Source organism: Platalea leucorodia (assembly GCF_965183815.1).
Source record: "Platalea leucorodia genome assembly, chromosome: 21".
NCBI lineage: Eukaryota > Metazoa > Chordata > Aves > Pelecaniformes > Threskiornithidae > Platalea > Platalea leucorodia.
In genome coordinates this window covers 605,800-631,260 of record NC_138843.1, presented here as the reverse complement: position 1 = coordinate 631,260, position 25,461 = coordinate 605,800, and the positions used below count along the sequence as shown (strand labels likewise).

Genomic DNA, 25,461 nt, shown 5'->3' with positions numbered 1-25,461 from the left:
CATCCCATTGTTTGGAAGAGAAGTGGGTTATGTAGGTGAGACTGGCTGTGGTCTGTTCCTGGGTCCTGCTCGCTCTGCAGCTGGTGTTGGGAGCAAGGTGCAGTAGGGATCACAGGAGACCAGGCACTGTGGAACAGGCTCTTCCTCGCAGGGAAGTCCTCTGCCTCCCTGGGACCTGCTGGTGAGCTGAAAGGAGTTCTGAATTGTTGCCATTCCCATTTTGGTATGATGTGAGAGCTTTGACTGGGCAGTTCCCTTGCTGTGCTGAAGGGGTTGATCAAGCACATTGGAAGGATTCATTTGGAGGTGAGTAGGCGGAGGAGTTGGGTACTTATAGACAGAAGCTCATAGGAGGCCCTGAGTGCTCAAGGCAACAGAATAATTAATGTAAACCAGGGGTCTCTGGAGAGGGGTTAGGAATTCTTAACTGTAACGTTTCCTCTTTAACCCACACAGGCCCAAATAGCTTTCCTCACCTCTCCCAGCTCCCCTGAAGACTTCCAGGTGCACACATCCTTTTCCGTATTTATTTACCTGTGCTCCCTTTTTGCATGGGCCTGTGTTGGCATTTGAGGGCTGGAAAATGCATGTAACAATTACCACTTAATAGGATCTTTACTGTTTCAGGTTATCTCAGAGCAGCAAGGGAGAAGAGTGCAGATAACCAGGTGCTCAAATACTGTTTGAGTTAATTTTGTGGGAGGGGGAAAAGGTCAGCCTTTCAGGCTAAAGCAATGTAATCTTTTGTGTGTGCTGGTCCAGGGCAGAATTAACAGAGTCTATAAGAACAAGTCAAAGGATGGAGGAGCAGTCGTGATGAGTCATGGTACAGTGCTTTAACACAGTGTAGAAGACAGACATGTCTCTACCTAGTACCTGTAGAGGGACTCTGAAAGGTTATTGATGTGAGGCTTGGTGGATTCAAGGCAATCTCAGTTTTGCTGCAGTTCTACGTCAGGAATTTGTTGCATGTTTCACTATGTTCTCTACTGTTTGTGCTCTCGGTGGTTATAGAGTGCTGCATGGAATAGTATTTAAAACAGCAATTTATCTGTGATGTGGTGAGCTAAAGGCTTTTTATGTTAAGGGAGGTGTAAGAAACTGTATGAGAACAGTAAGAAGTCTGTGCTAGCTGACTACTTTCAAACATGTTTGTCTGGAGACAGTTAATGAGCAATGTGGTGTAATTAAACTTCAGGATTAAGATGAAGATGAGCTGTGCTGCATTTGGAGCTGTCTGTTTTCAGGCTGGCAATACACCACTTCATCACATTTAGTTTCTCTTTTGGAAAGTCCCTCAATGACTAAGAAGGCAGGATTCTATCTCTCTCTTTGGTCATTTTAGTGGCATTTGGAGATGGTTACTACCAGAATGGAACAGACCTCCATTCTGATGTGCATAGAGTTGGTCTTGGCATGGACATGGGCTGGGTGACCTGAGGTAGCTTTCAGCCCTGTTTTCTGAGCCTGGTTTGCTTGTGTCTGTATAGTATCACTCATCCCTCTGATCCAACTGATCACAGAGAATACTCTGGAAATGAGTCACAGGCAGGAGTGCTAGGTAACTGATTGTTTCCCTATTTTGGGAACAACGCTGTGAAATTTCGTCTCTGTACATTCACATCTAGATGATGATCTGATGAGCTCTGTGGCAAAGCCTCTCACCAGAAATACAGTGAGGGCCCTAGCACAGGACAGAGAACAGAATGTACTGGACCACATCGCTGTGACTTCACTAAATGGGCTGTAGTCTGGTAAACAAGCAATTTCTTGTTCATTTTACCCATTTACTATCTCTTTATTGCATATAGCAATAGCAGGAAGAAAGTTTTAAGAGTGTGTGACATCAGTGTAAGGTGACACAAACTGTCATCTGAATGCAAGACCAAGCATCAGCATGTTTAGAGACAGCAAGGAATCAAACGGGCATAAAAAGGATCTTGTTGGTAATCCTACACTTGCCATTGTATTGCAAAGCAACCATAGATGCCACAAGTACCCAAGTACCTTCCTTTGTTGTCTCACTGCAGAGACCAGTGGTTGATCTCAACAGTTCATGAACCTGAATAGAGACAAATGGGTTTGTTAGTCTAGACTGGGGATTTGGTAAGGACAGACTTATGGAAATGCTTTGATATGGTTTCTGATAGGTCCTTAGGCTGTGATCAGGCAGCTGGAACAGGACTTCTGGGTTCTCTTCCAAGTCTGTCACTGGGTGGGCCTGTGCCCACAGAGTTATTGCTTAGGCCCTCCAGATCTGATGCTAGTGATGTCAGCCCATCTAAGAATGCTGCCACATTGTTACTACAGGGCCATACCTGCAGTGTAGCTTTCCTGAGAATTTATATTTATATTGTAGGTTTTCCACATAAGTCAGTAGGAATCACCATGGCCTCTGTTTGCTTTTATGGCATTTCTGGCAAGTTCTCCTTTTGGGAGATCAAAATTCTTTATTTTTAAATTGAGGACTGTTGGATGTATGGTAGCTAAATAGAATTTAAACTCAAAAAAGGTTATTTTTTTGACAGTAAGGCTTAGCATCTTTTTCCGAAGGTAGATATATTTTTGGCTTTCACCCCTTCTTGTAAGGGCTAATGTGCTCAGGGTGTAAAGCAAGATGACTGTCAGCTGTATATTGTATTATCTAAAACACCTTGTTGCCTTCAGAGCTGGTGAATTGCTGTCAGTGCAGTCTCGAAGTAACAAATACATGAATCTTCCTTTGGGGAAGGAAGGATGGAACTTCCTAGAACAGAGAGGCAAAGTGCATCCTCGGTGAATTAGCAGAAGTGCCTGATCACCCAGACTTGCTAAGGAGCTTAAAAGGATGCCAAATATCTATGCCCTTGCTGTCAGCTGGGGTAGGCAGGAAGAATGCCCTGCCTTGTGGCCATGTGGGCACGGAGCTTGTTTCCACACACTGTGGTGTGGGCCCCGAGATGTGAACAGCAACCTGTGAACCTCGGCACAGCCAAAGGGCTGGCACGCAACAAGACAAGTTTGCCTGTCAGCCTGGTTGGTAAATGTGACAAGCGGGAAGCACATCACACCTTGCTCACAGCGACTCGTGCTGTGCAGCATATAGACAGTGCCAGCATTGTGGCCAGTTCTCTGCCCGGGACCACCTTGTAGCTAGCCTGACACACTCCTACTCCCCACCTTTCACAGTACTTTCTGCGTCCTGCATATGCAAAGATCCTGTTTCATGTTCCCCAGTTTTGCTCCCTGAGGACAGGCTGGGGAACTGCACAATTAAGTCTGACTCAGTCCCAACAAAGCAGTTTGATGGACTCCGAAGACTCAACAGAGATGGAGACAGAGCTGCCTGAGGAACAAGATAGAAACCAGCTCCCTTTGTGGCCCGAGTCCACAGGGCTTGGGGGAAATACAACCCATGGAGGCTGAACAGAGGCAAAATCTTTGGATCTGAAAAGCAGAGGGGAAATCAAGCCCTTACGCTTCTTCCTAAATCTAGTGTCCTCTTCAGCTGCCAGCCAGCCTAGCAGTGCAGTGTTTCACCTTCTCCCCACTCCCTGGCACACTCCTCCCTGGCTCGGTGGAACGATACTATATCTCAATAACCCATGCCTTTGATTTGTGATTGTGCCTTCACTTTGCCGAGTTCTGAAGGGAATTGGAGAGGTTATTAATGACATGCAGTGATCACCCAACAAGTTAAAGCCTCTTGCTAAGTGAAATTTGAGGGAAAAGCAGCCAGCTTTTCAATATTTCGCAGAAACGCTTTGTGTCTCTCTTCATTTGCAGCCAGACAGTTGCAAATTACATAAAATTGCTCCTGAAGAAGAAGGGGAAGAAGAATAGAGGGAGGAAGCGGAGGGGGGGAGGTTTAAAAGAGTAATTCTTCTGGCAAGGTACAGTTACAGTTTTATTTCTATGCAGAACAAAGAAGGGCTTGCTGAAAGGTAGGCAAGTAAGTGGCAGAAATTGGTATTGATCCAAGCTGGGAATATGGTCAGTTTAAGAGCAGTGATGGGGGTACTGAAATGTGGCTACATCAGGGGGAGAACTCATGGATGCAGTGATGGCTTGGGGACGCAGGGACACAGGAATGGAAAATTACAGAGAGCAGCAGCATTAGAGCAGAGAGAGGATATGGGAATGCACCAGGGGTTGAGATGCTGCAGCACGAACTCAGATGGTTGGGCACAAGGATTAATGCAGAGACCCAACAGAGCTTGAGCAGAGAGCATCCCTGTGGGCAGGCTGTCTCCTGTGCTGCCAGGAGCAAGGGCTCACCGTGGGCCATCTGTCAGGATCTGCAGCCTGTGATGATATAAGGGAACACAGGTGACTGGAGGGGTTTTGGTAGAGAGGTCAAAGCATCTCATTCTCCCCTCTTTTGTACAAGTGCTGGTGTGAAGCCAGCCTGTACCAGTATTTCTGAAAGTTTCTTCATGTGAACACTACAGGATATTGCAGCTGGCAAAGCTCGGAGACATGCTGAGGAGCGGAGTAGGGGGCCTGAATGTGTTGGTTGGGAGCTGAAGCTGGTCTCCAGTTGTCAGTCTTTGAGGTGGCCTGTACAGTTTGAGCCTTTGGGCAGGGCGGGGTGGAGAAGTTTTTCCCGCGTCCATCCTGCAGGTTTGATAGACAATATCAGCAAATTCATGAGAGCCATGCAACAGTATCAGTAGAAGGTAGCAATACAGAGAGCCTGTTAAGGCTGTCTCATTGAAATGGCAGCACCAGGACATGAAGGTACTGGGCTAAAGCAGCCCCTGGGCAAGGGGCAACAGAAGTGCCTGTTCACTGCAGAGAGAATTGCAAATGCCTATGCTGGTGGGGGTTTGGCTTAAGGGTCTGGGAACTAGCAGTAAGGCAAGGCAGCAGCCCTACGAAGTACATACCCTGAAGAGGCAGGGGGAGAGCAAGCTGCCAAGGCAAACATTGGTTCCTGCTGCCTATGGAATTGGAAGGATAATGAAATTAAAGATCAGCACCCATTCCCATGCTGACCAAATCCACACATGCAGGCTCTGTCCTGTGCACAAGGGGCCTCCCTTTCTCCCTAGAAATTGTTGCCCTTTGCACAACCGGGCACTGACATGTCCTTGTAGCACAGAGTTTAGACTTTTGTCTCCCAGAGCTGGCATGTTTCCTGGTGAGCTCACCTGTGGTTGTGAACACACAAACACACACGCACCTGTGCACCAACCCAAACAGACCTTCATCTTTGCAAAGACACCCACACTCCTGAGCATGACTCTGCATTCCCATCTCCCCAGGGTCATTTAGTATGTGTGCATGCACGCAAGTATTTGTGAATATGGATATAGAATCACAGAATAATTTACATTGGAAGAGACCTCTGGGGCCTCTGGTCAAACCCCACTCAAAGCAGGGCTAACTACCTCAGATCACTGAGGACCTTCTCCAACTGAATTTTGAATATCTTCAAGGAGGTCCCGCAGTCACTTTGGGCCTTTCTTCTGGTCTGTGAGCATCCCCAAAGTGAAAGAGTTTATCAGCCATAACTTTTGTTGTTCAGCCCAGAGAAGAGATGGCTCAGGGGGTTCTTACGGTGGCAGTGGGCCTTGGGCCTATTTTCAGTGGATTTTCCCATGGGCATGTTATTGCAGGAGGTTTTGCACCACTCGGAGCCATTAACGGTTGCCATGGGAACTGGTGCACTTGGCCTGTGTGCAGCAGCCTGGGCGGAGGGTCCCTGCTGCTGTCTGCTTGGCCCCATCCGCAGCTGCCAAAGTGTGTGAAATTAGCAGAGACCTCTTTCCCCAGCTGCTGTAATTAACCTGCCATGGCAGAAGAAGAGGTGGGGGTATGGCGACATTGAGGAACTGCCAGTACGCCCGACTGTCAGGCCCAGACCGACTACAGCATGTTAACCTTCCAGCACATCCATGAGAGGCCTGTGCAAGCTCTCTGCAGACCTAGCTGTGTCTGTCAGCTCAGGGTTCCTGTGCCCCTCGCTCTGCCCTTTGCCAGCTTGCTGAGGTCCTTGGAGGTTCCCACTTGTGCATGGAGAAGCACCTGAGCATGTTCACTGTCCAGTGCGGCAGGGTCAGTGGTGCACCACTGAGCACAGGGAAAGATGGGTGTTGAATGTCTTCTCCAAACAGACTGACAGAAAGATCAAAGCCAGGTGAGTGTGGCAGTGCTCCCAGCTTTCCCTTCTGCAGCTTTCTTGCACTTGCTCAGAGTAACTTGGTGACCCATCTCATAGCATCTTATTCCTGCTTTTTGTAGGCCTGCTAAGCACTTTCCACCTTACTTTGAGCTGGGAGTGGCTCCTGTGATTACGGCCTCCTTGGGCAAGCTGAGGATGGCAAGACCCTGTCTCTGTTGAAGCAAGATCCTGCAGCTGATGCAGGGCTGTGGGCCTGAGCACCAAGCTGTGCCTGGGTCCTCAGGCGCGTGGCTTTCTGGTGGCCAGAATGATTTCTTGTGGTCTTGACAAACTTGCTAGAGGAGCTTTTGGGGTTTCCAGTTCCTTCGGCCCTGTCTTGCAAGAGTGGGGAGGAGCACGAGGAAGTTTGGGGCCAAATACTACTACTCTTTGCACTGCTGAAAAGCCCCCTTGAAACCAGAAAGATACTCACCTGAATTTGGCCCAGGATTTTTCTTCCTGTTGCCTCTGGGGGAAACTTGTTGTTCTAGCACCTGTAGAAAAGGATTTGAGAAAGTTGGCACTTTCCTTTTCTCACCTAAAAGCTCCTTTGACCTTCAGTGGCACTAATCACAAGTGACAAGCAGAGATCAGGGCAACAGGGAAGATCATCTAATGTCCTCCTTGATGCGGTGCCCTGCGGTGCACTGAAACATCAAGGAAGGAGCCCCATGAGGGCACACTGACCATGGAGTCCTGAGAGACCACACTTAAATGTGTCGGCCAAACAGTCACGTACATGATAGGGGCTGTAATTGCTGTGTTGGGCTGGCCTCCCTGCTGGTTGTCTGATGTTAATGCACAGTAATGGTGCTGTCACTTCCATAGAGATACCAGGGAGATCCAAAGGCTTTCTGAGTCATGGTGATAAGTTGCTTGCCTTCCTCCCAGAGCAGCACTAGCTACAGTGGGGACAAGGATGTCTGACTGTGTTAAGGGAGAAGGAACACAGAGGAGCAGAGAATCCAAGAGGCAAAGCAACCAGTCCATGTGTGTTGTGGCCCACATGCTGCTCAGATGTCTGCTTGCTGATTCCTGCATGCACTCAGCTTTGGTGGGAAATGGTAGATAACTTCCCTGCTCTGCCTGATTTGCCCTCTGTGCTGGGGGTAGGGAAAATACCTCCCAAAGAAACTTGTGAGAGGAGTTTGAGTCCTCCTCTTGGTGACACAAAGCATTTGGGTGAAGTCCTCTGACAATCTCCCTTGCTCATGCAAAAAGAGATGGCCTTAGCTGTGCAAGGCAGGAGCTATGCGGTTTGGACTCTGCACTTCGCATCCTGCTTCTGCTACAGACTTCCTGCATGACCTTCATCGTCACGTGCCTTGATTCCCCCACTTGGAACACAGTACTCATAATTATCCTTGCCTCCTTCATAATGGATGAGGCGAATTGATAAGCAGCCTTTAGAGCTGTGCTGGAATGGTGCTCGGTGCTAATGTTGCTCATATTTCTGTGCGAGACAACTCCCCTTTCTCAGGGAAGGCTGATTCTTCTGCATGGGACCAAGGTATGCTGAAACGTCAGTGGAAATATGCAAGCAGGAGACTCGAGCACTGAGACTGGCACCAATCCATCACTGCTTGCATTCCTGACCAGAAACAGAATCCAAATGAGCAAATCAGCATTTAGATTTATGTACTCTGCACAGCTAGAAGTGGTTGTGATCATTCAGGCAAGGCATTTTTAACTGTCCAGAAAAGGACCAGCCCACAAATTGCAAAGCCTAAGAGCCCAGGACCTAATTCTGCCAATGGCCTTGGATGCCTTTTGGTTCCTGACGTCCCAGAGGAGCCAGCCTGCATTGTGTGTTTCATGCTCTCTGCCTCTGACCCACTTAACACTATGAGGTTCCCCTGCATTGCACCTGAGGGGCTATTTTATATCACTTACTCCTAATTAATAGAGAGGCTTGCCTTGTTGTCCCAGGGGGCTTTCTCTCTCTACCCAACTTTTGCAGTTTGAAAGCTGAGGAAGCGAGAGCTGGGGATCACTGCTCCTCCTTGGAGAACATGGCTACCAGACTGCTGAGATGACAGCTCATGCTGGGCATCGGTGTAAATGTGGGGAGCTAGTTCACCTCCAGAAGGTTTTTTTTGGTGTGTGGTGAGAGAAATGGTGCATTTTGGCCTTGGTGAAACCAATAGCAAAGCTTCCTCTGACTTTAGCAGGGCCAGCAATTTTCCTTAGATCCTTGATCCCAAGAATGCTACAAGGGTGGGGGAGCATTTCCTTGAAAGCAGGGAGGAAGCCCAAACAGAGCACAGTTCCCTGTTTCTCTAAGCTGACCAGATGCTGGGGATGGGGTGCGATGTGATCTAGACACTTGCCAGCAAGGCCTGTCACCCTTGGCTCTTCCCTAGAAACCTCTAGGCTCTCTGCTCCCTGAGGGCTACGCAGGAAATGTAGCTGCTGTGCTTTGTACCATGTAACGCTCTGGTGGTCAGTATAGCTCCATGTCCTCATCAGGCTGGCCAGTTGCTTCCCACCAGTAACCTCAAAAAAAGCAAGCTAATGAAGGCTGCGTCCTTGTTAGGAGGAGAGCCATGCAGACAGAGAAACATCGTATGTGAGAGCTGTGGGCTGTGGAGGGTAAGCATGGCTGTGTTTGGAAAGGGAAGGTGTGCATCCAGCCAGGAGGGCAAATGTGAGAGAGAAGCTGAAGGGGGGCAGTGGGAGCTTTGCCCCCTCCCATGTTCTGCCTCTCTGGTGTCCATTGCTGCATGTGGCTCCAGAAGGTTTCTTGAGTCCAGTGGGTCATGGAGCTGACAGCTCTTAGTCTGTCGTTAGCAGCGGGTAGGAAGTGCGGGGGTGAGGGACTCCGGGTGGGGGACATTTGGCCCATGGTGGCCTGACAGCATGTGATAAATGTTAATGTGATATTCTTCAGAAATGAAGAATAATAACGCTCAGCTGAGTAATTTAATGAGGAAAATAAAGCTCAGCTAGTGAGGCAGGCACAGGCTCATAAATCATTTGCTCAAGTTCTGTATGCCACATGTGTGTTCACATATGTTTGTGTTCTTGTGTGGTAAAGGCATGCATGTCTGTGCATGTGCATCTGCTTGGCACTTGGAATTTAAGACGGGCACATCCTGACTGTTGGATTCTGGGCCCAGCTGCGCATGTACAAATATGGCTTTCTTAGGGTCAGGTGTGTTCTCTGATTACCGTGCAGCTTGAGATGATGGCTGGAGGCCAGAAGATTTGTACTTCCAGGGTTTGCTGTGCAAGCCAGAAGCTTGTCCTCCCTGCTGTCCTGTTACTCTCTTTCTCCCTCAGATGAAAGGGTGAAGCTTGACCATCCTTTCTGTGTGTTGAGTTCCTGTAGGGGACAGAGCTCTTTGTCTGAGCGCTGTATACAGAGTTTAGGACTCCACAGGGACACTTCTCAAGGCCTTGCAACCTATGTTGTTGAGTTAAAGCAACTGGGGACTCTTTGCATTTGTAGTCTCACACCTGTGCTTGAGAGGCCTCTGACATTTTGTTCATCTTTAATGGCAACATGGGACTTAGTAGGATTAAAGTGTTGTTATCCTGTTTGTGGAAGCCTCTGGGTGTCCAGTTCTCTGCAAGGAGGACCATGTCTGCCTCTGCCTCAGTTGGGGGACCTCCCATTTCAGGAAGCAGCAGGCAGAGAATCCTGCTGCTCTTCTTCAAGCCTCAGCATCTGGACAAATTTCTTGTATCTTGTTTTCTCCTCTTTACTCACATCTTCCAGAACAGATGAAGACCAGCCCAAAGACGAGAACTCAGTTCGGTGGGTGGCTCTCAAAGTCACTGGAGCTGGCAAGGTCTCTGGAAATGGGTAGCTCTTGACTGAGGACTTGGTCTGACATTGGCAGAGAGTGAGTCTTCCTGTGCCCTGCCAAGGTGCTGTGTCAGGTAGGCAAGAGAGAAGCTGTGGCCACAGCTGTGGGCTGCAGAGCAGGCCACATGCTTGATCTCACCCTAGACAGCCCCGCTTCCTCTTGTCGCTGCAGCCAGACACTCCTTCCAGACTTGCACCAGTGCTAACCCACATCACTGTGCTGGCATCGGCGCTGGCACCTCTACTACCGGTGCTGTCTTGCAGGCATTTTGCCATGGTCCTGCTGTGGGCATGTTGCCCTGGTATGGGTGTGTGACTCTGCGGGGTACACTCCCCCATGGTGGGCAGGTTCAGTAGGGCCAGCCATGGCTCACCATCCCAGGGGCAGGCCCTGCAGTGCACCCTTGGCTGCGTAGCAGTCCCTGGGATGGGGGGAAAGAAAGGGGTGGACAGATGGGTAGAGGGGGGCCCCCTCCCCAGAGATCATATCAAAATATCTCTTTTGTGCAAAGCAGAGGGAATGCCCCCAAGAGCTGGTTTCCATGGCAACTACAAATGTCAGGTTCCATGTGGTGAATAACTGTTTCCATGACAACACCTCCTTTACCCTAGGTACTGGAAGCTGGAGTGAAAGCCCTGTTGGGGGAGGGGACAGGGAGATGTCCTCAGGTACTTAACCCCCTCCCTCACCTCTCCCCATCATTTCCTACTCCTTGCCCCAAGCCCTCAGCCCCAGCATCCCTGGGTGGGTCTGTGCTCATGTGGGGGTGTGATGCTCTTGGCTTCCACGGCATCCCTTCCTCCCTCCCCCCAAATGGATTTGCTCCTCACAGAAACTGAGATCTGAGTCTGGCCCTCTATCTCCCTCCCCATCTGTTTAGCTTAATTCTGGTTTTGCATCCTGGGTAGAAATAAAGCTATTTCTCATTGCTGTGGGAGCAGTGGGGAGTGCGGTGGCCAGCTGCCCCTCTTGGCTCTGCACTGAGTCCTCTCTATCGAGCACACATCTGGGCTGCCTGCCCTCTCCCACCCAGCCTGCTGCTGAAACACCCCCAGCCTCGGCGTGCACAGGTATATTGCCAGAGGCTGGGAGCAGCCATAGGAGCCACTGCCTCTCAGGGAGAAAATCTGAGGCTTTCTGGAACAATGTGTGACTTCATCCTTCTGAACCCCTGCCCCCCCATCCCACCCCATTCATGGGCTGAAAGAGATGCCTGGTCCTTGGCAGTTCTTGGGGGAAACAGCAACCCAGAGGCTGGTGAGTGCCAGTCTTGTACATGCTGGGGTCATGTGGCAGCACAGCGGGATGTTAGGAGCTCTGCAAATCCATGCAGCCGATTGAGAGTGGGAAAGGGACCCTGCGCCTTTTCCTCTCCCCCAAATGACACAACAAGTCCTGGGAGATGGAGTTGGAGTTGGCACTGCTGCTTACCGAGGTGCAGCATGGCAGCAGCTTGGCCTTTCTTTGAGGAGCTGCCAGCCAGTCTCTGGCTCTGTCAAGCAGCCCCATATCGCTCCTTGAGGCAGGGATGGTATCACTTGGGACTGGTCCCAGCTTCTGCTCATCCTGCCTGAGATCCACCAGTCAGTGGAAGCCAGCTCACAGCCCCCAGCTGCCACAAGTGCTCTCCCATGCCCAGCAGTCAGGCTTCAGCAGCGGTGTGCCATGCCACGGCAGCCTGTCACCTTCTGGTTGGCATCTCTGTCCTGTGAACTGCAAAGTTACTTCATGGGTTTCCTCCAGCTGTTGTGAATGTGGGCTCTTCCTCTGGTTTCTGGCCAGTCTGGCTCAGCCACTGCTTGGAGACTGACAGCAGTCCACATTTTGCATGCTGGCTTGTAAACACATTTCAGTTGGTGACTTTTATGGCTTGATTTCATTTCTGTTTTGTTGTGGTTGCTGTTTTTCCTGAAGAGAGGGGGCAGACTATGCCTGGACCTGCAACTTGCGTGCAGGTCTTTCTTACCTGAGATATTCTGATTGTTTTTTTATTATGAATGTCACTGATTCAAGTCACTGTCAGCCTCTGTGAATGATGCTGAGAGACATGGAGTGAGATGTGCTGTGAATGTGGAAATCTGCCTTGTACACCATTCCTCGGAGGAGATTCTGGCTCAGCTGGCTCCTGCTAGCCTGGGAAGGAGGCTACAGCTTGTCCGTTGCCTTTCTGGGCAGCACAGGACGCACATACTTTCCAGCAGACAAGAGTTTAGCCCTGCTTTGCAAATCAGACAGTTAAAGCTGTGGGTTACTTAATGCGTGGAAGTGTTCTGTCTTACCTGGAGAGACCCCGTATCACGTGAGCTAAGCTACCCCTCAGGCTTGTTGCTTGTGGTTGGATTATTGCTGATGACACTAACGGGTTCAAGAGAGATAAACAGCTCTGCTCCACAACCAAGCGAGACAAGTTTTGTTGCTTTCAACCTGAGCGTTCCCCGTGTGGACAGGAGATGTTGCTGGAGAGCAGCACTGCCCTTCTTCAGAGCCACTCTGGTGTACAGAGCTCTGACTGCATGGGGGCTGGGGAAGGGAAAACATAACGTGCCTGCTTGCTGTACTGCTTCTAGCCAAGTCCAGAGGCAGTCTTTCCTCCCTCCTGCAAGGAAAGTAAGTGGCTCAGTTAGGTGAGGTGACCATGCCTGCATCGAGTCAGGGTGGGCATAGAAAGAGCTTCCAGGCATAGTCTCACCTTAGGCCACCCTGACCACTGTTCAGGCTCCAGTCTCATGGTGATGAGCTGCTTCCTTGGAGTCCTTTCTTTGCCACTTGCTGTCTCTGAGGAGGTGGAGATTTATGCATGGTGGGCATTTCCAGGAGAGCTGTTCCCTGCAGGCAAGCAGCTGAGCAGGGGAAAGCACCAGGTTTCCTTTTGAGAAGTCTGAAATCCATGTGGTCCCTTCTCCAAGGGTTCTGGTTGCCATCATGATGTCTTGGTTCCCTTCTGCCACTCTCCTACTCTGCACAGCAGGCAGAAAGGGGCACCCTGGTGCCACTGCCGGCAGTACCGTGTGCCAGGCAGATGGGCCAAGCTCTAACCCTCTGCATTTCTCTTTCATTGCAGATGGCGCGCCCGATTCAAGTGAAACCTGCAGACAGCGAGAGCCGTGGAGGTAGTTGTCATCTCTCCTTGTTTCTCCTTTGGTGGCTTTGTGCTTGTGAGGGGGACCAAGTAAAGATGCAGAGTCCTGACCTGGCCTTCCTCTGTCCGCCATCTGTATGCAGGGATGTTTGTATGTGGCAGGGAATTTGGGGGGGCAGGAGGAGAGTCTAGGGATAGGCTTTGATGGGGAGCCTTCAGCTTGGCACAGCAGGCAGCTGAGAGCACCCCAAGTCCTAAGGGTAGTAATGTGGCTGCCTGCTCCACTCTCTTTCTCAGCCCTTTGAGGGTACTATTAGCCTGACAGTGTCTGCCTCAGGAGGTTACTGAAGCAGGCATGCACTTTGGTGCATGGCACGAGGGCTCCTGGAAGGTGTAAGCAGCTGGGAAGAGGTTTCTTCATTCTTCTACCTGATCAGCCCAATAAAAGCCAGATCCCTGCAGCAGCACTGGCTTTTTAACCTGTTCAGCTCACTGCTCCACAGCTGATTCTCCTGTCTGCAGCTCACTCCTCTGCCTCCTCCATTGCTGTTGGACTGTCTCAGCCCCTTCATTCTCAGGCCTGCAGCAGCCCCCATCACCCTCTCAGGGCCCAAGTGCTGTTGCAGAAAATAGCATGTGATGGGGAAATAGTGTCTGAAGGGAAGGGATCCTGAATTTAGGCCTGAGATGGAGGTGCTGTCAGCCTGCAGGGGACCAGCTTGATTAGAGCAGCATATACGGAGTAGTTCAGAGTTGCAAGACTGGGAACAGAAGAATCTCTGTTAATTTAGTGGGGAGCTCACAACAGCTCAGATGCCTCCTCCAGGTGGAAAAGGTTTGCAACTCCAGCCCTTTCCAAATTTATGAACTTGTTTTGCTGCTTTTCCTTGTCTTACCGATACATTTCTTTTCTCTCCATTCCTTGTGCTGTTGGTGCTGCCTCTGAAAGCAGTTTAGTAGTGGGGAGTGGAGAATGTGTGTGAGACTGTCCTGTAGGGCAGCATATCCTGCATGCTGTGTTTAGATTTGGAAGGCTTTTGTTTTAAATTTTAAGGGGTCACTTCCAAGCAGTTTGTAGTGACTTTCAATTATTGCACTGGCAGGAACATGAGATATATTTTATAATATTTTATATGAATGTGTGTATTTATGGTTGTGTGATCCTCCTTTTTAGAAAAAAAAAAAGTTTATCTGCTTAAGTCAGATCATTTTTCCAAACAGAATCTGTGACTTTTCATTATTTACTTGAGGGATAAGACACCTGACTTTTACTGAAGTCTGGGCATTTTTATTCCCTTGGGCTATACGGAGAATCCCAGACACGCCACCTATAGACGTACTTCTTTTGAAAAGAACTGTGGCTTAAGCCTCCAAAGAAACTAGCATGCCTAAAACACATAGGACTGGATTCATCTCACCTTACTTCAGCCCCCAGGTTCAGGGTTCAGGTTAAGGTCCTTGTCCATGCTATGGACAGTAAAAAGAGAACAGTGCCTTCAGGGTGATTCACTCTCTCACTCTTGACACCAATATTAGGAATGGATGAGCTATCCTTTAGAGTGCCTGCAGTGCGGATAGAGGAAGACAGCTGCTCACCAACACCTCATATTGCCTCTAAATACAACCATTAGGTGGTCAATCCTTCACCCACCACATTGATTTTAAAAAATTGCACCTCAGATTTCTAATTAATTCAGAAATTGTGTAGTTGTGTCTGAGGTTATTCCTAATGAGTCTTTTAAAAAAAAAAAAAAAAAAAAAGCATAGGAGACTGGGAAAGCCTTTGCCAGCCGTACCAATAATTCCACATCGCAAAACCATTACATGTACACACTGGCAGATCCCATGCACTCTCAGGCTGTAAGACATGGCTGCATAGCAACCCTCACAGCCAACACAGAGACACAGGCAGATGTACCTACAGACAGATGTCCCATGTGTGCACTGCTTTGCAAATACATACATGTGCCCACTTGACACACACATTCATAGGCAAATGCACGCATTTACCTTCACCAGTACCACCCATGCACAGCTGACCCCCTGCATTCAGCTCTCACACAACCGCAGTAAAAACAGACCAAACAGACACTTCAGGCTGTGAACAGACTGACCACTGCAGGTTTGTTTTCTTAACAGTTTGTCCCTTAGATGAGTGCAACTCTGGAATCTCTGGTGTCTAATACTAGGCTGAGGTAATTTCTGCAGTCTTTCTTTTGCTGGTGGGGCACTACTAGGGACTCTCTTCTATACACAGCCACCTAGTATCACAAAATGTGTTGGGACTTAACATCTCTGATGCCTCAGCTCCTCTGTCAAATTAAGCTGAAATAGGCTGACAGGTTCAAAAACAGGATGTTGATTTGGAGGCAAGCTTTTGGTCAAGGTACTGGACTCTGAAATCTCTAAGCTTATGAAAAGTGCCACAATCTCTAATGACTGCAAACATCAGGGCATCAGCTCTGCTTCCCATGGAGAAGGTCATAGAAAAAAGCAGCCTTTGGAGTCTGAACACCTGCAACCGTCCAGCCCATGTGCCTAGCTTCCTTCCAGCTTCATTGCAGAGCTCAGAAACAAGTAGCTCCTGCAGGATCCATGACAAACTGGAATTTTTCCTGAGACAGAAGCAGCGTCAAGACAGCACCCTATATTTGTCTGAATCAGGTTGCTCTTTCCAAAGGTTTCTGTTGTGATGCTCCACTTGTCAGCGAAGTGGATGAGCAGGTTTGCAGATATGGGAAGAGCCATTCCCTATAGCAATAGCCCCACACTGGTAGGAGGTAAAAGAAAGATTTGGGGCAGGGCAGAACTGCTTGAACTAGGAATTTGTCAAGGGAACAGCTGCATGCATCAGTGAGGCTCTGCTCTGCATTATCCTCTCCAGGGACTGATGTCACAAATTAAGCACCCTGAATTAAGTACATGAAGTTAGAGCACCAGAATTTGTCTCCTGGTCTGAGATATGCTAATTTTGTGCCAAAGAGGCAGATTTGGCCAAGCCCTGCAGGGGCTGTATGGGGATATCTGGATGCTCAGTGTTACTGCACCCTGCAGAAGGAATTCACTAGTAAAACAATGCTGCCTGCATTAGTTCAGAGGGGGACCTGTGATTCTGGCACAGGCTTTGTCAGCTCTTTCCTCCTTTCCCTCACGCCTCTGATGTGAGCCTGGGAGTGCCAGGAGGAGACGGAGTGAGGGGGCAGAGGAGCTTGTCTGTGCTTCTTGCAAGACCTGGAGCACTCTGTTGCACTGATGTGATACGACAGCTAGCCCAAGCCCATTAGCACTGCCTTAGAGACAAGGAAGCTCTCTGCATACCCAAGGAGATTTGCTGTGTCCCATCCACAGCCAACTGCTTGAGCAGGCTTCCTCCCTCTCCCTGATCCTTGCTGCTGACAGCTGCTGGCGAGATGACCTAAATGCACTGGGTTTAAAGAGGAGCAGTGTCCAGTGCTTGTGTGCTCTCCTCTCTCTCTCATGGCCAAAGCATTCAGCCTTAACTCCTCGCTTGTTCCTGTGGTATCTTCATCAGCGACATGCTCTGCACTGGCCCTCCTCCTGCTGCCTGGGTGACTGACTGTGCCCAGAGCATGTTTCCATGGGAACTCAACAGTCAGAGATCAGAGACAATTTTCCTGGTTGCTGGACAGCATAGGAAATTGCCAATCAGAGGGTGAAAAACAAGAGCCGGAGAGGAAGTGAAGGAAAAATGGTAGGAGGAGGGTGTGCTGTTACAAGTGGGGGAGAGAAGATCTTCCAGCACTGCAGGAGTCCCTGCTGGGGAGCCGAAGGAGCCAGTGACCCACAGCAGTGGCTTGAGGATGCCAGCTGATTTGGGATCGACCGCTTTAAGAGTGGTGACAGCAGACATCAGGTAAAAGGGCTTGCAGGGTTTCAGCCCACTTGTGGAGAGATGAGGCAGCTTGGTTATTGGTAGGGGAATGCCCCTATTTGGAAGCTGCCCGAAGCAAGAGGGCACTAGATCATGGGCTGGGCTCCAACACATGGAGAGGGAGAGAGGTCAGCAGCAGAGGAGCCCTTTCATAGGTCCCCAGTTGCTGCAAAGAGGCATCCTAGGGGAACAAGCCTGGATCCTTTTCCTACATGCAATCTTGGGAACTGGGCTGTATGAAATGAAAACAGTTGTGAAAAAAATCTTTCTCTTATGTTGTCAGCGACTTCACCCCCTCCTAATATTGCCATTCTGGGCATTCAGAAAAGATTCAAAACCAATAGGTGTGTTTCTTTATATTTGCCTTTACAGCTCGAGTCTCTAAGGTATCACAGTTTTAACCTGTTCTGCATAGCCAGGAAGGCTGGCATTTTTTTCTTCCAAATTCAAAAAAGAAAAGCTGAAATTCCCACATAAACACAGGACTTCCAAAACATTCCATTAGTGAGCCCTGTCAGACAACAGAAGACCTGCAGTAAAACTGCAAGAGTAGAGACTAGCATCCACTGTTTCAATGGACCTTTCGCAAAGTGCAGGGTAAAGAAAAATGCTTTTTATCCAACAGAATGAGAATGAAACCACAAGAATTATCCAGGAAATTTCAAGGCCCTCTGAAGGAGAAAACAACTAGTAACTCACAGTTTAATGTTGATTTGATTGCAAGTTGACGAGGTTCCTTTTGTTTGGTGCCTCCATTGTAAAGTTGTGGCCTCTTTCATCCATTAGACTGTTGCTTGGCAGAGACTTAAGCTTTGGGTGGCTGTGGTAGCCATCAGGTCTTTGCACTGAATTAGTCATCAACCAAAACTGGAACCACTTGTCTGACTCTCCATGGGTTACCCACTGTTCTTCCACAAAAACCTCACTTCACACAAAATCAGATCCAGAAGCAAAAGGCCAATGTTACAAAAGTAGCATTATGTCCATGTAGCTGTATGTTCCCCCCACCTAGAGTTCCAGCTTTTAAAATTTCTAATATAACTGACTTTCCCAGTTGTCTTGGCACCTCCCTGCCACCCCGACCCAAACAGCCAGACAGCCTGCTGGCGTCCCTAAAGAGCAAGGCAAGACCATCAAGTGCATTTCTGGCTGTTAAAGTCTTAGTCCACAATTATTTGCTTGTTAGTTCAAAGAGCAGGGGATTATTTTACAGCATCTAAAGACAGTACAAATAATTCCCAGTGTGTTTCTCCCCTTTGTTGATGTGTTTTTTGAGGAACTCCTGCTGTGTTTGCAATCCAAAGGCCGCAGCATGGTGCACATATCTGAAATAAGGCCTGGCTGCAGCTGCAATATAGATTCAGGGTAGAGGAAGGGGGAACACTGCAGAGCTCAAGTATCCCCTCCCATAGCCAAACTGGGATCACATATGGCACCAGGTGATGTTAATGGGAGCACAGAGATACTGTTCCTTTAGTTTCCGTTCTCCTCTCCACCTCCTGGTAAATATGTTTCTGACCAGTCCCATTTTCCACTCCACTTCCAGTCAGTTTTTTCACCTTCTCTATGTGCTATATTTTGGCTGGTTTGCCCACCTGCATTTCTGAGCTGGCCCTTGGGTGGGGGCAGATGCTGTCTTACTGCTGAGAAGGCAGCTGTACAGCACCTGGTTTATTAGTTCCTGTGCCTTGGCTGGGGATTATTGGGCATTGCCAGAGCACTAAATTTTGGATGGACTCAATCAGCTGAAATAGTGTCTCCAAAATGCAACTGTTGTCATGCAGGTGCAGGGAGAAATGTAGAAAGAATCACAAGGAAAATGGAAGGGGATGAAATTTCCACAGTTTTAGTTATCCAGGGAATCAAGAAAATGGGGAAGCCAGGAAATTTGGCCTTGAAAAAATACACAAGGCCATATATTTGAGCCACTTCCAATGATACAAATCAGGAGCCTGGGTAAGAGCCTTAGATGCAGCACTTTTAACCCTTTATCTGTGGTGGATCAAAGTGGCATCTGTGTTGCATGTACATCTAGTGCCTAGTGGAGAGCTGTGCCTGCATGAGCTTGTGCTTGGGCTCTGTGGGGTGGTGCAGCCATACAAAGTGGCTCCCTGTGGTGTCTGCATGGTGGAAGAGTGCATCTGTCTGCACATCCCTCTTGCTCACTGAGGAAGTTTGTTTCTGAAGGCACCTGCTGGGGCTGGGTCAATGTGCAAGCATGTTCCCGTGCATGCATGAGACTGTGTGCTTGTCCATTCATGTTGTGTGTGTGTGCATCTGCTTTTCTGCAAGGGACCAATGGCACGTGTAGATACTTCCTGCATGTGTTCCCAGGTGTGTCTGTATGTGGCAGAGCAGTTGTGGGGAGGCAGCTTGCTTACTTACCTGGGTGGGAACCATCCTCTGAGCCAAGGGGAGCAAGGAAGCGGCTGTGGTGGGGCTTTGCCGGCAGTGTGAATGTGTAATGTGTCATCCGTTCCTGCCATACATACACACCACCACCCCTGCAGCCTGCTCTGCTTCTGTAGCTCCAAGACCTGTTGTTTTTCAGGTCACTGCACTCTCAAACAGATAGCAGCTTCCTTGCTATTTTCCCTGACGTGCGTCACATTACATTGGTTTTGTTTGAAGCCAGCCTCTCTGATCCTGTCGCTAACAATAAGGAATCCTCTCTCGCTTCTCTTCCCAAGCCATATCCTGACACATTCACTCCTATGGGTTGTGTCTCCCTATGCATGTTTGGGGCAGTGGGGCAGGGTTAACTCTGTAGTTGGCACAACTGTCTCCTTGCAAAAATGGAGATCAGGCTGGCATTTAGGCTGGGATTTTAATGTTGTGCTATTTTAATAGCTGTTCACAGCAATCTGTGGAGGATGTTGCCCCAGCCACTGCTGTGTTTGTGCTCAACTGGATGGCATCAGGCTGTGATGGGCCCCTGTGTGTACTGATAGGGGTAGAGAGGGGAAGAAAGCACTGTGCACCTTTCTTCCCACCTCCACACTTGGCCATCCCAACAAAACCATAATCCTCAATTCATTCTGATGGAGGAACCCTGGAGGAGCCCAGAATGACCCTGAGCTCAAAGTCCTGGATGTGTTGGCCAGCCTTCCAGCCCCCCACCAGTGTGACATGGGTACAGAATGCCCTTGGAGAGGGGGGAGTGGGGACCATGGAGCTATTTGTTGGCCCTCACCCAACTGTCTTGCATTTGGCTGATCCTATGGTGAAGCAAATTGGGACCCAGGATGCCAGGGTTTATTCCAGGCCTTAGAGGACAGCACGGTAGACATACTGGTTAGACTGGGGAGGGAAGGGCAAATTGAAGCTAAGATGCTTGGTTACATAGCAGCTGTGGAAACAGTGATCTTGGAGAGAAGGAAAAGGAAACAGAAGCCAAAGGTCCTGGAATTTATTCACCCTGCCTGGGTTGGTCTGCTGTATTTCCTAAGGTACCTCTTGGACTTCACATATTGTTCAATAAGGGTATAATTGCCCAGGCAGTTTTTCTTATTACCATTTGTGTTGGATCATTCAAAGGAAAGGGCTGATGAACAGAAGGAAATTATTAATCTTTTGTTTTCCTTTGGGGAGGGTAGGACAGGGGAAGCCACAGAAACCTTTGCAGGTGTGGAGAGCTTGGGAGGACCCTGCATACTCACCCCTGGAAGCATTTCAGCCAACAGCAAATCATTTCCATGCCAGGCATGTTTTCCACACTAGGCTGTTTTGTGCTTAAGTGTCCCTATCCTCCTGCTTTGGACTGTAAGCCTCATAGAAGGTTGATGTTTCTGTGTTTGCCCCTAGGGGACAGGAAGCTCTTTGTGGGCATGTTAAATAAGCAGCAGTCTGAGGATGATGTGCTCCGGCTCTTTGAACCATTTGGGGTCATTGATGAATGTACGGTGCTCCGTGGACCTGATGGTAACAGCAAAGGTGTGAACCCCTCTGTGTGTCATGCCCTTTCTCCTTGCTCTTCAGGTAGCGCTCACCTGCCTCACCACCTGTGCCTCCTTTCCACTGGGGCACTTATTCCCCCACCCCATGTTTATGGGAACCCATATCACAGCCAGGCATAGGGAGCAGGGCAGGAAGAGTTGTCTGCTGCAAGGAAAGATTGGGGAGGATGGGTAGAGACCAAGGTGAAAGGAGGGGAAGCAGAGCACGATGAGTAGCTGAGTTATCAGGATCACTAGTGAGCCTGTTGGCTCAGTCTGGGTCTGCAGTTTGAAATGTTTGTACCCACAATTAGGAGTGCATAGCGAATCTGGGGAAGAGGTAATCAGGGGCAAGGGTGGAGATGGTGACATCGTCTATAGAGTATATCGTTGAAGTAACAATTTGAGACCCTTCCTGTTTTTTCCAGGATAGACGACTTGGGATGAGTCATCCTTTTTGTTCCCTGCTTTCTTGGGGTGGCTTTCCTTTTCCCTGCCTGAGATCCGGATACTGTCTCTTGCGTGATGATGCAGGGGGCACTTTCACAGCAGTCCTGTCACTGCAAATCTCCTATGCTCTTTCTGTCCCTTTCCAGGCTGTGCTTTTGTAAAGTTCTCATCTCACACAGAGGCTCAGGCAGCAATCCACGCACTCCATGGCAGCCAGACAATGCCCGTGAGTATAAGGCCAGGGTACCTACCCTCTTCCTAATCCTCTTCCCAATCCTCTTCCTGTCACCCTGTTGCAGGGACCTCCCCTCACTGTCCAAAACGATGACAGGTTCAACTGCAGTTTCCAGCTTGTGTGGTTGTGGGGTGTGGGGGGTGTGTGTGTGCACATCTGTGCTCTTGTCTTTGGGAACCATCTTGTCTCCTGGGCTGGTGTGTATATCTATGTTTGTCCAGACTGGTAGTGACAGCACTTAAATAGCTATAAAGGCTAAATAAAAGAGAGCCAAGAACGAGGCCATGAATTTGTCTTGGAGACAGCTACCTGGAGTAGTTCAAAACTGAGCAGGGTGCAAGCTAACAGTTCAGCAATGTGAGCAGTGTCTGAGCACACTGCCCGCCTTCTGGGGCAGGCTGGATGTGGATGGGAACTCTTTGTGCGTGGTGTGGGGTTGTGTAGCCGCAGCTGTGCCTTCTTGTGCAAGTGGCGCTGCAGTTGTGATCTCCTCTCTCACAATCTCTCACCTGGATTGGGGCACCTTGTGGGCAGGACAGTGCATTGCTGCAGCAGAGGTATTTCCAGCTGCCAGGAACTGCTTTGCCTATCCAGCCAAGCTCATGGTGGTGGAAAGATGGTGCTTGTGGCTGAGAGTGTCCGGGTGTTCCTGGCTGCACCACCACCTGGTGAATGCAGCCAGGGATGTGTGCACCCACTTGTGCAGCTGTGCAAAGCCCAGGGTGTGAGGGGAAGGGTGGGAGAGGGAAGGGTTGGATGGACGGATGGATGGGGAAGGGCACAGCCCAGGTTCCAGGCAGCCTCCCGAGCGCTTTCACACCAATATTTGCTGTTCTGCTCCTCTTCCCACTCCTCTCTGCTGCCTGTTCTGCCCCATCCCACCTTGCCTGACTGCTGACTCTCTGGCTGTCCCACGGCCTTTTCTCCCCCTGCTTCCTCTCTCTGTCTCCTCTCTCTGTGCCTAGGGCGCCTCCTCCAGTCTAGTGGTGAAGTTTGCTGACACAGATAAGGAGAGGACCCTCCGTCGTATGCAGCAAATGGTGGGGCAGCTGGGGATATTCACTCCATCTCTCACCTTGCCGTTCAGCCCATACAGCGCCTATGCGCAGGCTGTGAGTATCACGCGTGTGTGTGTGGGGAAAGGCTGCCCTCTTGGCTATGGGGCAACACCATACCTGGGCTGGGAGACCATGAACAGGTCTCTGTAACAAATGCGTGAAAGCTTCCCAGCACCTGGGAGTTGTTCCTGGCTTCAGTTTCTCTGGTCAGCAGCCTAGTCTTTGTGCATTTCTCTCCTGGAAGGGGTGACAGGAGAGAGCTGGGACCTTCTCAAAGTGAGTCTGGATTTCTCTGATGTGGTGTAGGCTGGCGGAGGTGTCTGGGAACAGGTCAAGTATGACCTGGTGTCTTTCTGTCTTGTTTTGAGGACAGCTCAGAGCCATGATTCCTGAGTGATGTCTGCCAGACATGGCAGACTGCCAACTTGTGAACTCTTCCTCTTGGTCTATGGCACAAATGTATGTCTCTGTTTCTGGAGCACCATGAGAGCCCTGGACCCAGCCTCATGTGTTTATTTCTCTGCTGAGATTCTCAGGAGGGAGATTCTCTAATCCCCCCCAGTGCTGTCCTTGGCTCCCAGGGTTTTCTCTCTTGGCTAGTGTGACTAGGGAGTTTGCAGGATGCTAGGGAGGGAGCAGTGGGTAGCAGAGGGTCAGAGGTGTTTCAGCAGTCTGGCCTCCTCTGGCAAGACTGGCTGTGCTTTGGAGCTTAGCGAGAGAACGTCATTGCCTTGGAGCAATGGTGGTGACTGCCATTGATGTTTGAGGTAGGTCACAAACTCCAGAAGTCCCTGGTCAGCTGTGGTGGAGCATCTTTTGGGTCTTCTTGGTGACTGTCGCTTTCAGGTCTCTGCTGCCAAGTATAAAGCCCATGGAAGGAGGCTCAGAAATTGCTCAAGGCATGAGAGATGCTTGTGTCAAAGAAAGAACTCAAAAGTAGATAACTGTTACTGAAAGTAATTTTCCCAGGGGGGTGGTGGGGGTGGTGCAAATAAACCTGTTCTTCTCATATATGTGGACACCTCTTTTACCTCTGGCTTCAGTGGCTACTTGGTGTGTCTCCTTCCCATCTACAGGACAGAGAAGGAACTGTTTCTCAATTGTTGGCCATTTTCCTCTCAAAGAATCCCCAGAAACTGCCAAATGCCATTTAAGTGTGTGGCAGGAGCATGGAGTAGCAAAAGAAAAGAGGCAATACATATGAGGCTCCATACTGTTGGGGAATTTTGGGAACCAAATGTAGAATTTGTCCAACACAGATTATTTGATTCTTCTTGTGTAATGAGGCTGAGAACAGCTATACCATTCCAAGCACCAAGGCTTCCAGCAGAAGATTGGTTTAGAGGGGAGAACCCTTTCTGACCAGACACCAGGTCCTCTTGCCAGGACCAGTCTTTTCTATCCAGACCTGTAATCCGCAAGTCAGCTATACCTGAGGTCTAAGGTTGTAGCTTAGCTCAGCTGTGGGTCAGCTATGAGATAATCCTTCTGGTCTATCTTCTGCTGTCATGGAGATGGCACTAACTGGGGCATGGTATGATGGTGAAGGAGGCAGGAATGGGCCACACAGTGAGGTTATGATGGCACAAAATCAGCTTATGGTCCAGGATGTGTAAGGAAGGAGAGCAGCGAGACCTTCTAGACTTGGTCTTTAAGTGCCCTCCAATCTTTAGAAACTCCTGCTGATGACAAGAAGCCAGTCAGGCCTAGGCTGTGCTCATTGCTTATCTGCATCTTCTTTCTCCTGAGTTGTATCTGTAAATGAGTTGCTTTGTCTCTGATTCTTCACTGGCCTTTCATTATTTTAGACTTTATTTTGGCTTTCCCCTTGACTCAAGACTCAGCCTGTCTCCCACTCTTCCAGTTTTTTTCCTCCTTTTCCTTTCCACTGGTTTTGGTTCTCTCTCTGCTTCTTCTTTCTGAGGCACTGACCTCACACCTGACTGTATCTGCTCTTGTGTCATCCTGGTCTTTGGTCTCCCTTCTCCCAGAGGAGAGATCCTAGCCAGTTCTCATATGCATACAGCATCCCCATCAGAGGGAGAGGGTATCAACCCTTTGAAATGCCATCTAATGTCTCTGGAAGTGGATACAGAAGGCAGGGATTTCCTTGCTGAATCTCCTTACAGAACCTCCAAATGTCCTGCCATGGGCAGCTCTTGGGAGCTGGGACCTCTGGTAAGCCAGGGCTCAAGGGAACTCCAACATAGAATCATAGAATCGTTAAGGTTGGAAAAGACCCTTAAGATCATTGAGTCCAACCGTTAACCTATCACTGCCAAGTCCACCACTAAACCATGTCCTCAAGCACCACATCTACCCGTCTTTTAAATACCTCCAGGGATGGAGACTCAACCACTTTCCTGGGCAGCCTGTTCCAATGCCTGACTGCCCTTTTGGTGAAGAAGTTTTTCCTAATATCCAACCTAAACTTCCCCTGGCACAGCTTGAGGCCGTTTCCTCTCGTCCTATCGCTTGTTACTTGGGAGAAGAGACCGACCCCCACCTGGCTACAACCTCCTTTCAGGTAGCTGTAGAGAGCAATAAGGTCTCCCCTCAGCCTCCTCTTCTCCAGACTAAACAACCCCAGCTCCCTCAGCCGCTCCTCGTAAGACCTGTTCTCTAGACCCTTCACCAGCTTCGTTGCCCTTCTCTGGACACGCTCCAGCACCTCCATGTCCTTCTTGTAGTGAGGGGCCCAAAACCGAACACAGCACTCGAGGCGCGGCCTCACCAGTGCCGAGTACAGGGGCACTATCACCTCCCTGGTCCTGCTGGCCACACTATTCCTGATACAAGCCAGGATGCCATTGGCCCTCTTGGCCACCTGAGCACACTGCTGGCTCATGTTCAGG

At 49.5% G+C, this 25,461-nt stretch overlaps 1 protein-coding gene across 1 annotated transcript in view; it reads left to right on the top strand.

The window, feature by feature from the left end:
* LOC309599563 (CUGBP Elav-like family member 5) overlaps nt 1-22,756 on the top strand; it is a gene marked incomplete at both ends in the record, with an annotated part of 31,628 nt that extends 8,872 nt beyond the window's left edge. Inside the window, 4 exons of the mRNA XM_082331111.1 lie at nt 13,019-13,067; nt 20,733-20,861; nt 21,460-21,539; nt 22,514-22,756. Coding sequence (XP_082187237.1) covers nt 13,019-13,067; nt 20,733-20,861; nt 21,460-21,539; nt 22,514-22,756 — 501 coding nt within the window. The remainder of the gene's footprint in view (nt 1-13,018; nt 13,068-20,732; nt 20,862-21,459; nt 21,540-22,513) is intronic.
* Between the last annotated feature and the right edge of the window lie 2,705 nt (nt 22,757-25,461).